Source organism: Papilio polytes, unplaced genomic scaffold, assembly GCF_000836215.1.
Source record: "Papilio polytes unplaced genomic scaffold, Ppol_1.0 DF824325.1, whole genome shotgun sequence".
Lineage (NCBI taxonomy): Eukaryota > Metazoa > Arthropoda > Insecta > Lepidoptera > Papilionidae > Papilio > Papilio polytes.
In genome coordinates, this window is record NW_013524879.1 from 500,903 (window position 1) to 513,454 (window position 12,552).

Genomic DNA, 12,552 nt, shown 5'->3' on the forward strand with positions numbered 1-12,552 from the left:
TGTGCAGTTGTAAAACTCTAACTGTGCAGTTGTAAAACTCTAACTGTGCAGTTCAACAGTTATAGTTTTGCTAACAAATTGGTAGTGAATGTGGTCCTTTAGAACTCACTGTATTCATTTCTTACCTACCTAAGAATTGAAAAAAAAAATCAAAATAAACTAAATCATTGTCAAAAGTCAATAAGTTTGAAAATTATATATGTAACTAATATTATAAATGCGAAAGTTTAGATGGATGGATGGATGGATTGATGTTAGAGTTTGTAGCTTAAACAGCTGAACAGATTTCGATGAAATTATGAACACATAGACTACTCACTTTTTTTTTAATTACACACGGACGGAATCGCGGGCGAAAAATAGTATTTGTTATAAATAGCAATAATATTGTAAACTCACCGCAGCAATAGCTTTAGACATGGCGTCAGTTTTAGCTATGATTTGATCGCAGATTTTAGACGAGTCATCTACCAACACCTGTAAATAATACAAAAAACGATATTAAAAAATCTGTCTATACTATTATAATAAAGCGTAAACACACACTTCTTTGTTGCCTAAGATGTCAGAAATTATAGTATATTTTTGAATGTTTTTTTTTAATAAAAAGCCCTACACTTATCACGCTTTAGGCTATATATTTTCACGCCATTAAACTTAGGGAGTAAATATTTTGCATAAAAATTGTAATGTGGGAAAGAGGCCATAAGTTGCTGCCAACATCAAGGAAGAAAGTTTGCTAAGGTTTGTCATGTCATGTCATTTTGACATTTGCTATTGATAATTTGACAAATGTGAACAATAAAAAAAAATCATAATTTTATGCGGATAAAGTCGCACGGGAACAGCTAAGGTAAAAGGTGAACACAGTTATGTATGAAGTGAGCAATCACAGTATGTCTTTTAATATATTTTTTCTTATAAAAATCCCTACACTTACGACTTTAGACTTTATTTTCATACTTCTAAGAGAGTAAATTTGAATAAAATAATACAGGAAAGGGATAAAAACTATAAATTGAAATTATTAAGGCAAGGTTGCCATAGTAACAGTAATTTTTATATAACATCAAAGATGTCATTTGTACATTTTTTGACAGTTAATATTGACAAATGTACAGAAAAAAAAACAAAGTTTTTATAAAATCACGTAAACAATCATATATTTTAAAGTTACAATTAAAATTACCTTATCTTTTAAATCCAATACCATTTTGAACGGATCTAAAATAGAGAGAGAGACAACGCTAGCGGACCTCTCTTTCCCGTCTGTGTTCTTTAACGACACCTGCTCGCCCATAGACAGCGACAGATCGCATTTGTTAGCCCATAGACAAATCTGAAATGTTTTTACTGAGTAATAGACACAAAGATTATAGAGCCATAGACAATTTTAACTCGTATAATAAAGTAATTGGCCATTCCCAACTATTTCCGTACATCTCCATCCATATCCAAAAATCTACATTCATAAACAACAATATCCATCTATATCCGTACATCTCCATCCATCTCCAACAATCTCCATGCATCTACAATAACCACCATCTATTTCCATCCAATCTCTAAAAATCTTAATCCATCTCCAACAATCCATACATCTCAACAATTTACATATATCCATCACTAGCCATTTCCATCCATCTCCATCCATGGATATACATACCTTTAGCAACATGATGAAGTCAGCTTTCCGTTTGTCCTTGTCACTGGGCGGCAACATGCCGACAAGCTTGTCAGCCACCACGCACATCGGCTCCAGACTGAACTGGAACGCTTTCAGCTTCTGATCGTCGAAGGGATCGAAGTTTTTTAACCCTTTACTGAAATAAATATTATAAAGATATTAAAATAACCGAAAATTAAATAAAAAACGAAAAAATTCAACTGACAGTTTTAATCTATTTGTAATAGCGCCATCTATCGGTTGCGTTTTAAAACTGAGATTTTAATTTTTTGATTTAGAGTAATCAAACTATAATGTCTAAAAGTAATAGTTGAGTGAGATTTGTACTTGTTTATTTTTTAATTAACAGTTAATTCTTTAAAGGAAGGTTTAGTGGAATCTTACCTTAATTCACAACCTTCTCTCAATCTTCTATACACATAACATTCAGTAAATACCCATGTATTAGTAAAATAATGCTGACTATCACAGCTTTCTATCCATCTGTTCCATCTTTTAGCCTCAGGGGTGTCAACCGTAAATAAATCGTATTTCTTATTAGTTATGAGGTCGTTCTTCAACTTTGTTATGTATTGTATCAACCCTTGAATATCATCATCACCCTGAAAAAAAAATACATAAAAAACCCAATGAAATGCATTTTTCTATTCTATACCTATGTCAGTTTTACCACAAAGAAAATAAGAGACAGAAGAGACCTAAAGCACAAGGGTCGGAAATTAAATTCTCCTAATTAACCACAGATTAAAAACACACAGAGATGTTAATTTATAAAATAATGTAAATAATCTTACCGCACTATGTGCTGATTTAATTGCACTTCCTTCTCTTGATAAATAGTCTATCACTTTGGTTAGTATCACAGGCAACCTATCTTTTAGAGAATAATACGCGAAACTCCTGAAATTAAGAAAAAACAAACATACATAAACTGAATAATGAAATCCTTAAAAAAAAATTATAGACGCAAATGTAAAAAGTCAAGTCTTTTTTTGTCAAGTTCTTTTTTCTTTCAGTCATTAAAAATACATTTTCCAAAATTCATAACCTCTGCCTACTCCTCTATTTCAGAGGCGTAAACGTTTTTACTTTAAATTAACATTTGCTGTTAAAAAACAAACATATGAAATATTTGCAGTCATATAAAATATATTTCTGTAATTAAATCAATAAACAATTAACTTAATCTTGATATTAGAAATTTAGAAAATTTTCAGATATGAAATAATCAACAAAAAGTATCGCCCGAACAGGGACTTGAACCCTGGACCCTTGGATTAAAAGTCCAATGCTCTACCGACTGAGCTATCCGGGCAGTGAAATACTACACTCAAAAAATCTATCTTATATTAGAATTTTCTTACAAAGAACAAAAATATCTTTAGGTTTTTTTTTTCAATATTTATTTAATATTCATATGCAATTCTTCTCAGATAGTGTTAATATAAAATTAACAATGGTAACCAAATTATACTATAGTTTGGTTCAGCAAATATTGTTTAAACAATTGTATGGAATATTACTGTGATAAGAAATCTTTAATTAACAATACATGAACAAATAATTAATATGAATTAGTGTAGTTTTGTTTACATTACATATGTGATGACATACAATAAAAATTAATAATCTACTATAGTTATGTAAATTGTTAAAAAAAACTGTACAATGGGTATCATAAAGGAGGCAATGGGGTTGCTAATAATACAGATAAAGCTCCCATTATTTTGGCATTTGTGGTATCTATATTGAAAAGAGGAAAGATTTTGATTTTTGTATGTATTTCATTCATGCAAAAACTACTGGGCCAATTTTAAATTAAATTCTTTCACCTTTAGAAAGGTAATTTATCTGTGAGTAACATAGGCTATATTTTATATTATTTAAATTATCAATACTATAATTAGTGATAAATCTGCTCTTGACCTTTGGAGGGTCAGCACATTATGTTCTGTTCTCATGTCAATTAGATATCAATTTCACTCTTTACTTAAGCATATCCTCTTTCACACAATCCATACATATGCAGATGCCCATGAATAGACCAAATAATGATTGAACAATCTTCCGCTCCATCACCCCTTTCTTTAAAAAAATATGTATGTTGTGATAAGATTGAATATGGAATAAGATGATGATGTATGAATTGCATGAAAGAGAATATGAATTTATTTTTTTTTTTTATGTATGGAAGAGTATATTGTGTACAAGGCCAGGTTGATTACTAAATATTTATATGGACAATTGAATACTACTGAAAGTTGAATAAATTGAATAATTGTGAAGAATAAATCATTTTTTTTTCTTATTATGGCATTAACATTTGTACAAATGTTTGGCTGAATATCCGCAATTTCTAGATTATTCTATACGAGATAAATATAAGTAGATGAACTACAAGCTATATACTTATAAGATAATATCTATCACCTATATTAAGAGATAACCTATGTTATACTTATGTTTTTTTTATACAGTTTGAGATATGAAATTAAACATACTTCTTAAAAGTTCCTTGCAGCGGGAGATTTATTGGTGTAGTTGTATTTATAAATGGACTAGGTTTCTCAACTTTGATAAAGGGACCTCCGTAAATAAAGTCTGGTTTCGTACTGTCGTCTTCATCTATTACATTTTTACCACTTGCTACTAAACTTGTCTTGGATGGTGGCCGAGGCGAAGTCACTTTTTGTTGGCTCATTTTTAACTTTACATTTATTTCATGACAGTAATTTTGAATTTATGTAAAGTATGAAGCACGATTAATTTTCCGATATTTTTTTTTGAACTGACGTTAATGACATTGACATTTGGCAAAAGGAAAAAAGACTTTGACATTTGCAATCTGTTTACAAAGACTGTTACTGTAAAATTATACCACAAAAGTTTTAATTTAAATACAACATCGTTTATATCGTATTTAGGAGTTCGGCTTATACAAATTTCGGAGAAGATATAAATTATATTATTATCAGTATTCTACGTCAATTTAAATTAATACTTTAACTGTTTTATCAATAACAGTACCTGAAAACCGACTTCTATTGTTCGTAAATATAGCAATTCAAAAATTAAAAGATAACTCAAAGCTTTAATTATGCAATAATGTGAAAGCGTAATCATAAATAAGACTATAATAAAATATAAATATATGGTTTTACTTACATTCCAAATATTCCACACATTTCTACATTCCGAGGTGTTACAATTCGCATTACAGGCAAATTTTCAGTATCTATAGCCCAATCGTATGCCGGCATTATTACTTTTTTTCTTTTATTTAATAAACACTTATCTTCAAACACACGTGCACGAAAACAGTAAAGAAATCAAATACAATGACCCTGGGATGTACTAAATATAGCTAACTGCGTAACTTCTATTCCCGTACGAAAAGGAAGTTTTAGAACATGAATTTCATGGTACTATACGAGTATAGGGTTCAAGCATCAAATAATATTTTACTACACTAAGGCAGAAGTCATGATTTGAATATTTGAATATTTAGGCTATTGCCTAAGGTAGAATAATATTTACTAGTTACTATACTAGGCAAATTAAAAAATAAATGTAAGAAATTTACTGAAATGGGTTACTAATAACTTTATAGCAGAAACGAAATTCCTACAAATTAAAAATGAAAAAATGATTTATTTAAATCCAACAATCATTTATACATGGAGTAGTAAAATACAGTTTATAAATACGGTCGATTTTTTTTTTATATGTTACAGTACCCTCGCACTAGGCGCAGTCTGTATCTGTATCGTGAGGGTCTTGCTCTTAAGATTAAACAAACGATCGTTAGACGGCAACAAATTAGTTAACAGTTAGACTTAAATTTACGTGCCATTTGTTTTAAAAATATAGTTTGAAATTTTTATACAGAAGAATAAAATAAAATAGCTACAACAATATAAAACTAAACATACTTTTTTAAAGAATACCTTCTGTGTCCTCGTACGTTAATTTTAACATTTAAAATCTTGCGTAGTATTGTGTATCCCACATTTCTAATTCAATAACAAAATCATGGAATTGTAAGTAGGGTGGCAGATTAAATAAAAGTCAACATAAATCAAATTAATATATTAAGAAAATTTCAATTCACTTCCGTGAAAAATACAAAAAGTACCAAATGTACATATTTCTCTTCTAACAGTTTTTAAAACATTAAACAATAAATATAGAAAAAAACATGCAAATTACCAACAATTATGTTGGACATAGTCTATGGGTTTTGAAAAACCAATAAAAACAACTCTTTATTCATAGTAAATGAGGGGGGCGCTATTATTTGTACAGCTTTCATGCGATGGAAACTGAATAATAAAACTTACATCTAAATAATTGAATTTTAAAAATCGTCTATAATTTCATTAAATTCGACAAACATTTTTCGTATTAAAACTTTCAAAAACATGTAATATGTAAAAATTGACTTTGTATTTAAGAGTCAATATTTCAAAAATATATTGAAAACCATTGGGTTTTCGAAACTCTCGAACAAAAACGTAGTTTGTGCAGGAAAATATCAAGCTAAGTAACTCCAAAAAAGCACTTTAAAATTAAACTTTTAACTGAAGCCTTTCTGTATCTTAAAAAACATCACATACTTTATGAAAAACATAAAAAAAAAAACTCCAAAATTATTAACTTCTTAAAAAAATAATGCCATACATTCAAAGCCATCTAAAAACATGCAGTTTTAACACTACAGTTCTACTTTCCAGTTAAAACTTAATATTTGCTTTACACAATAAGCAAAACTATTAAAAACATAAAAAAAAACATATTACAATCAATCAGTCAATAAACAGTCAAAATTAAAAGATTTTCTAAAAATAACCCAATTTGTATTGGTTATTTTTTATTAATCCAAGTCTTCCTTAAAACTAACTTTTAGCTTCTAAAATATTAAAGAAAAAAAAAAAAACATATCGACGAATTAAGTACCTCCCTCTTTTGGGAAGTTGGTCAATAAAGAAATCAACATAACATATAACAATAATTTTGTAAAGCATTTTTTGGTACAACTTTGGGTTTCAATTTCCATTAGAATGAGTGTTATTTTTTACTTATACCCGGTTTACATTTTCCTATTCCAGCAATCGAAATTCTAGCTGGATATCTACTGGAAAGTACAGAACTATACTGGATTGCATATGTCTAGTATAGTTTTATATTTTTTCCAATTTTAATGCAGCTATATTTTAGATTGCATTGGAAAAATACAACTTAAAAAAACTACATTCTGTTATGGTTTTAAGCATTATTTACTAGTGTCCATAATTACCCATTATTACTAAAAATTAAAATAAAAATAGAAAAAACCTTAAAATAAAAATAAACGCGATCATTGATACATTGGGTCATTTTTCGTCAAAGTTTTAAAAAAAAGAAAAAAATACAAAACAGAACAAAAACAAAAAAAAAGAAGATTTTTGATTTTAAGACTCATATTTTTGTCAATTTTGTACAAAATAGGAATATCCTATTTCTATGGTTATTGAAAAAATAAAAATATACAACACAAAAATAAAAAAAAACTAGGTGTAATGAAATATTTGGTCAAAATTTCTTTAAAAAAACAAACAATTTCTATAGTGTTTTAAACACAAATAAAAAATGGGATTAATAACAACATGAGTTTCTTGGTTTTCGTCAATTTCAGTATTTATAACAGTTATGTAGTAAAATTAAAATATTTTATAAACAAAAAACTTAAAAAATCTGAATTATTGATACAAATGTCAGTTTTCGTCAAAATTATCTGTATGTTTCATGATTTTCTATATTCAGTCTTAAAATTAAATTAAAAACACGCATACCTTATCTAAATATTTTTTTTCTTCTTAACATCTATGTTAAAATCAAATAAAATGGCTATGAGACCCGTTTCCATACATGAGATCATAATAAAAATTAGTTCAAAAAATACAAATGAACAAATAGTAGAGATCAAAAAGTTTTAGTTAATATAATAGCACATATTTCAGAATTAACTGCATTCATATTATTACCAAACTAATGTAATTTTATCATAATAAAAAAAACTTTAAAAAAAAAACATTTTGTTATGAACCTCTTTGAATAAAATCAATGTTTTTGTGCACTTTTGGCACTCAGAGAACCCATAAAACTCGAATATTCTATTAAATACAGATATGTTTTGAGGCGTAAAAAAAACATACAGACAAATTAAGTGCCTTTTTCTTTTGGCAAGTCGGTTAAAATCATTTAAATCTTAACAACTTTTTTTAATAATTTGAAAAGTTGCCAACCCGTTAAAAAAATCTAAACCCATAGCATTTTTTCTTACAGCACATAATTTAAAGTACTTATTTCTAACCCATTTAATTAACTAATTGCATTATTATCTTAAATCAGTCAATATACTGTTAAAACAATTACATCTACCATTCTTAGTATTTTTTATTAATTATGGCAACACATTTTAAAACTAACAGTTCTCTATCATTTAAAAACACTTATATATAAACAATTTTTTGCAACAAAATCCTACCAAACTCCACTTACTGTTATTTTTTATATAAATACATAATTAATGTCTCTGTTCTGTAAAAGAGAATAAAACAGACGAAAATATGAATAAAAAAAATTTGAGGTGGCAATAAACAAGTGGATTCGCCTAAAAAGCGAAGCTACCACTGGTCATAGTTTTTACAATGTTATCTTTAACAGAGGATAGGGACATAAAAGATATTCCCCTTCCTGTCCCCTCCTCTACTAACCCTGCTGTCACCGCAGTGGAGTTTGTTAATACAGGCTACTGACACATGCCAGCTACAAGTAAGTGTAAATGCTAACTGGAATATCAGTACTTGGCAATTAGGTAACATATTTGATTTTATGGTAGCTACATGCAAGTTTCAAGGAGGTCACAAGGGGTTAAGGCTGGAGACAAGGGGAGGGACTGAGGAGGTCAAGGTCAGGAAAGGAGGGATAAAGGGTAGAGAGGGAGGCAGGTCTCAAGAGGAGTGAGGGAGAGTTCAAGGGTGCAAGAGGACAACCATGTTGGTAAAGGGTCAATGGGGAAAGAGGGGAGTACAAAGCATGAACAATTTACTGGCATGTTTAAACATATTAGGACAGTAGCTGGCATGACAGCTGGCATGTGTAATCCTTTAGTGTAGAATACTTACAGATTAATTCTCTCAGTAGCGTCTTTTGCCGTTGCTCTTTATTCTTGTATTCTTTAATGTGATAGTTGTTGATTCCAGACGTTTTCCATTGTTGCATTTTCGTAGTAAAGGACAGTATGTACTGAAAACAACAATAAAAAATTAATAAAATAATCTACAAGAAACACTTTTCTTTATGGTAACTAATATTATCAATGGCCAGGTTAATCAGTTACTGACCCATTTTATTAATGTTTTTAATCAGAAATATTTTGGGGAAATAATAAACTTCCTATTGATCCACTTTGGATAACAAACATCTTATTTTATTATAAAAATTAACAACACAAAAAATATTTCACAGCCCATTATAGATAACTTTTTATAAACTGGCAACACAAATGTATTACGGATATTTATAGGGTTGCATATCCATGGATAACCATAGAGTCGCATATCTATGGATATCCATAATCTGTTAGTAATGATGGGATATATTGACACAAACATAATCCTAACAAAAACATATTTGACATTTAAAAATATACTTACATAGTATGTGCATAATCTCCAGTCGCTCCACAAGCCGAGCAAACATGCAACCTCAATATGGGACATGTAACTATGTGCTTTTTCCCAATTTTCTCTTTCACAAAATGTGTCATATACACTAAAGGAGTCTCCCCATTTCTTCTGCAGAATTTGCACATCTTCTCTTCAGCTATTTCATCCTTTGATGTACCCGCCACAGAATATCCCGGAGGGGTGAAATCTGGCATTGGCCTTGGGTTGTAATTCGGGATTAACATAGGTGAAGATGGCGCAAAATCCAACATACTAGGTGAAAATGAATAATTCGAAGCGGTCGAGAGGTTAGATTTCGATGGTGAATAATTCGAAGTGAAGTTTTCAATAGGGGAAAAGGTAGAGGAAAGGTTGGCTTTGATTGGCGAAAAATTAGCAGTCGAAATATTAGATTTAATAGGTGAATAGCTAGCAGCTGTAAAGTTAGATTGTATAGGCGAAAAGGTAGAAATTGATGTTATAGGTGAGAGATTTGGTGTAGGAGTCATAAAAGTGGTTGGTGAGGATTTTTCAATTGGAAACAATTCATAATTGCGTATTTGATTTTGATCGAAAATTGTAGATTTAGGTAGAGTGAAATCATCGATCCAGGAATTGGATATTAGTGAATCATTGTCAATGTTTCTGTTAGGTAAAGGTCTAGAATGTTCTGTATTACCTAGGATTTTTCTACCTACAATTGGTCTCTGAGGCCGGATGCCTAAAGGATGTATACTTTGTAAGGGAGTCTCGGATCTGAGATTGTAAAGTTCTGAAGTTCTTTGAAACGATGAGAATAGATCAGGATAGGATTCCGGGGATGTAGAATCAGAACTCGAAGATCGATTCGTGAATGTTGAATTAATTGGAGATTGTGAATAGGTACTGTTGAAAATATTTGTTGGTTGAACATCTGAAAAAAATAAAACCCTATATAAATGAGATATTCTTAATTTTTTTTTTTCAAGAAAACTGATATATTCAGTTTATTTTAGCAATAAAAAAAGGGTTATAAGCAAGTTAATAATTGAATTTGAATAATATTAATTAGACTTTAAATTTAATTTGGATTGATCCAGAAATTTATATGTATAAATTAACTCCCGATATTTAATTATTTGTTCACAAAAGCCCTAATGATATAAAAGAGATTGTTTTAAGTTTACGTTTATTCAGAGAACATCCATTTTTAAATTAAAGTTTGAAAAAAGAACTTACCATTTTCAATTGTTTTTGTATTCGGAAATAAACGATTTATTTCAGCCATATAATCCATCCTGTTGTCTTTGAAAGGGAACATAATCCTGAAATATTACACCATTATAAAATTCACTGTATAATATTAAATTATAACAAATGGAAATTAATGTTAGAAAAATGTTATTGGATTATTAAACATTGATCGGCCATCTTTCACATTTCATTTTAAGTCAATTATAAAACTTTTAATTTGTAGTAGAAAATAAATTACAGAATTTAATTACTACTATCATAATAAAAGAAATGAAAATTTAAATAGTAAATATTAACTTATTATGTATTTAAAATAAAGATTTTATTCATGTTGATCAAAATGAGTCTTTAAAGTAAAAAAAAATAAAACAAAGAAGTCTCTGTGTGTCAAATTATTGTTTTTTACCGAAAATTAACACAATGGATATTTGAAAATCCAATCTAAATCTATATAAACATAATAAAAAGGATAGATTTGTATTTTTGTGTTATTAAAATAACTTAAAAACTACTGGGCAGATTTGAAAAAATTCTTTCACCATTCAATAGCTACGTTATCAGCAAGAAACATGAGACTTTTTTATTATTTTTTAATTTCACGCGTGTGAAGTCGCGAGAAACAACTAACAAAAATATATTAATAATTAATAAACAAAATTGAACACAGACATTAATGCGAAATTAATTATTACGCGCAATTACAAGTTTTTAAATATGTTATTTCCATTAAAATTGAAAAGAATAAATAAATAAAAACAAAGATATATTTACCGAGTTAACTATAGTTAAAACAAGCTGGCGACAACCTTCTCGTATTAAATATAAACGAAGAATAAAAGTTTTGGGCGGTGTCGAAATTATTTTTTCTTATGTTCAAAGGATGCCGCAACCATTTGTGTTCAGTTGTTAGTAAAGACCGTGGTTCCAAGTTCGATTTAAACACTATCAAATATTAAAACAAAACAAAAGAAAAAACTGACATATTATCTTTATTTTAATTCGTCAAGAAATAATAGAGATTATGTGTGGAGTATTTTGTTTAATTTTTGAAGTCTAAGAAAACCTAGGAAATGGGAGTTTTACCTGAACCTAGTCTAGGATTAAACAAGGTATGTTATTTATTGCAAAAATGTATTACTGGCTAATAAAATTACTTTAAATGTCTTTTTTTTATATCTTTGCAAGTGAAGCTACGTCTTGTCAAAAGAAAGCCGACTTTGTTTGTAAACACCGACTCTACCAATCACGGCACGTGTAACTGTTTTAGTCAATTCATCAATAGATGGCGTTATACAACCGAGTGATGATTTCAAATAAACAAACCGTAATAAAACGTAATTATGATAAAAAGTACAATTTTGTATAGTAATAACAAATTAAAATTAATTAAGAAGATCGCCAAATGTCGTCTACACCCATACACTATTACTACTACAACTTAAAAGTTATATGTAGTGTCCCAACTTTATAAAAGTTTTAGGTGTATGTTATGAAATAAAAAAGGTAATCAGAATAAAATTAGATTACTCAATAAGTTGTATTAATTAATATTTACATAGCATAATTCTTGATTATGTTTAAGTTTGACATATTTATTTAAATTCCATTAATAATACTATTCGACACTAGATGGCGCTCTAACTAGTCAGAAAGCAAACCTTTGCGTTTTAACCTTGGAAAGGAAAGAAAATTATTATAATCTATACCTTTTTTATGTAAATATAGTTTGTACTAAGTAAAATATACACCTGTTACTCTATTACGTATTTACTAGGAAGAGTCAAGTTTTGAGGTAGGGATGTTCCCATAGCGATGCTATCGGAACAGATTTATATGTGAAAATGGATTTGAGATTATTTTAGAATGGATTCTAAGCGTCACGTAACGATATACGATATAAGAAACGCGTAATAGTAATGAAAT

General features: G+C 28.9%; 2 protein-coding genes and 1 non-coding gene across 5 annotated transcripts in view; all 3 read right to left on the reverse strand.

Moving 5' to 3' along the window:
• Positions 1–4,489, reverse strand: part of LOC106100249 (protein-glutamate O-methyltransferase-like) — a 12,062-nt gene extending 7,573 nt beyond the window's left edge. For both annotated transcript variants that reach the window (XM_013279054.1, XM_013279047.1), the window contains exons 1-6: positions 4,189–4,489; positions 2,482–2,587; positions 2,072–2,289; positions 1,667–1,823; positions 1,190–1,339; positions 400–477 (exon numbers count right to left, since the gene is read on the reverse strand). In XM_013279054.1, coding sequence (XP_013134508.1) covers positions 400–477; positions 1,190–1,339; positions 1,667–1,823; positions 2,072–2,289; positions 2,482–2,587; positions 4,189–4,388 — 909 coding nt within the window. In that variant the 5' untranslated portion in view covers positions 4,389–4,489. The remainder of the gene's footprint in view (positions 1–399; positions 478–1,189; positions 1,340–1,666; positions 1,824–2,071; positions 2,290–2,481; positions 2,588–4,188) is intronic.
• On the reverse strand, positions 2,930–3,002 carry Trnak-uuu. Its single transcript has one exon. It is a non-coding gene; the product is annotated as a tRNA-Lys (tRNA).
• A 4,207-nt stretch (positions 4,490–8,696) lies between the features above and the next one.
• On the reverse strand, positions 8,697–11,432 carry LOC106100009 (DNA-directed RNA polymerase II subunit RPB1-like). 2 transcript variants are annotated; one of them, XM_013278738.1, is made up of 4 exons: positions 11,401–11,432; positions 10,615–10,700; positions 9,385–10,309; positions 8,697–8,974 (listed from the first exon to the last, which is right to left on the reverse strand). In XM_013278738.1, the coding sequence occupies exons 2-4, from the start codon at positions 10,694–10,696 to the stop codon at positions 8,866–8,868; spliced, it is 1,116 nt and encodes a 371-aa protein (XP_013134192.1). In that variant the 5' UTR covers positions 10,697–10,700; positions 11,401–11,432; the 3' UTR covers positions 8,697–8,865. The 2 variants fall into 2 exon arrangements, with proteins under 2 accessions (XP_013134192.1, XP_013134182.1); XM_013278728.1 differs by lacking the exon at positions 11,401–11,432 and having other exon boundaries at positions 10,615–10,758.
• Positions 11,433–12,552: the final 1,120 nt, after the last annotated feature.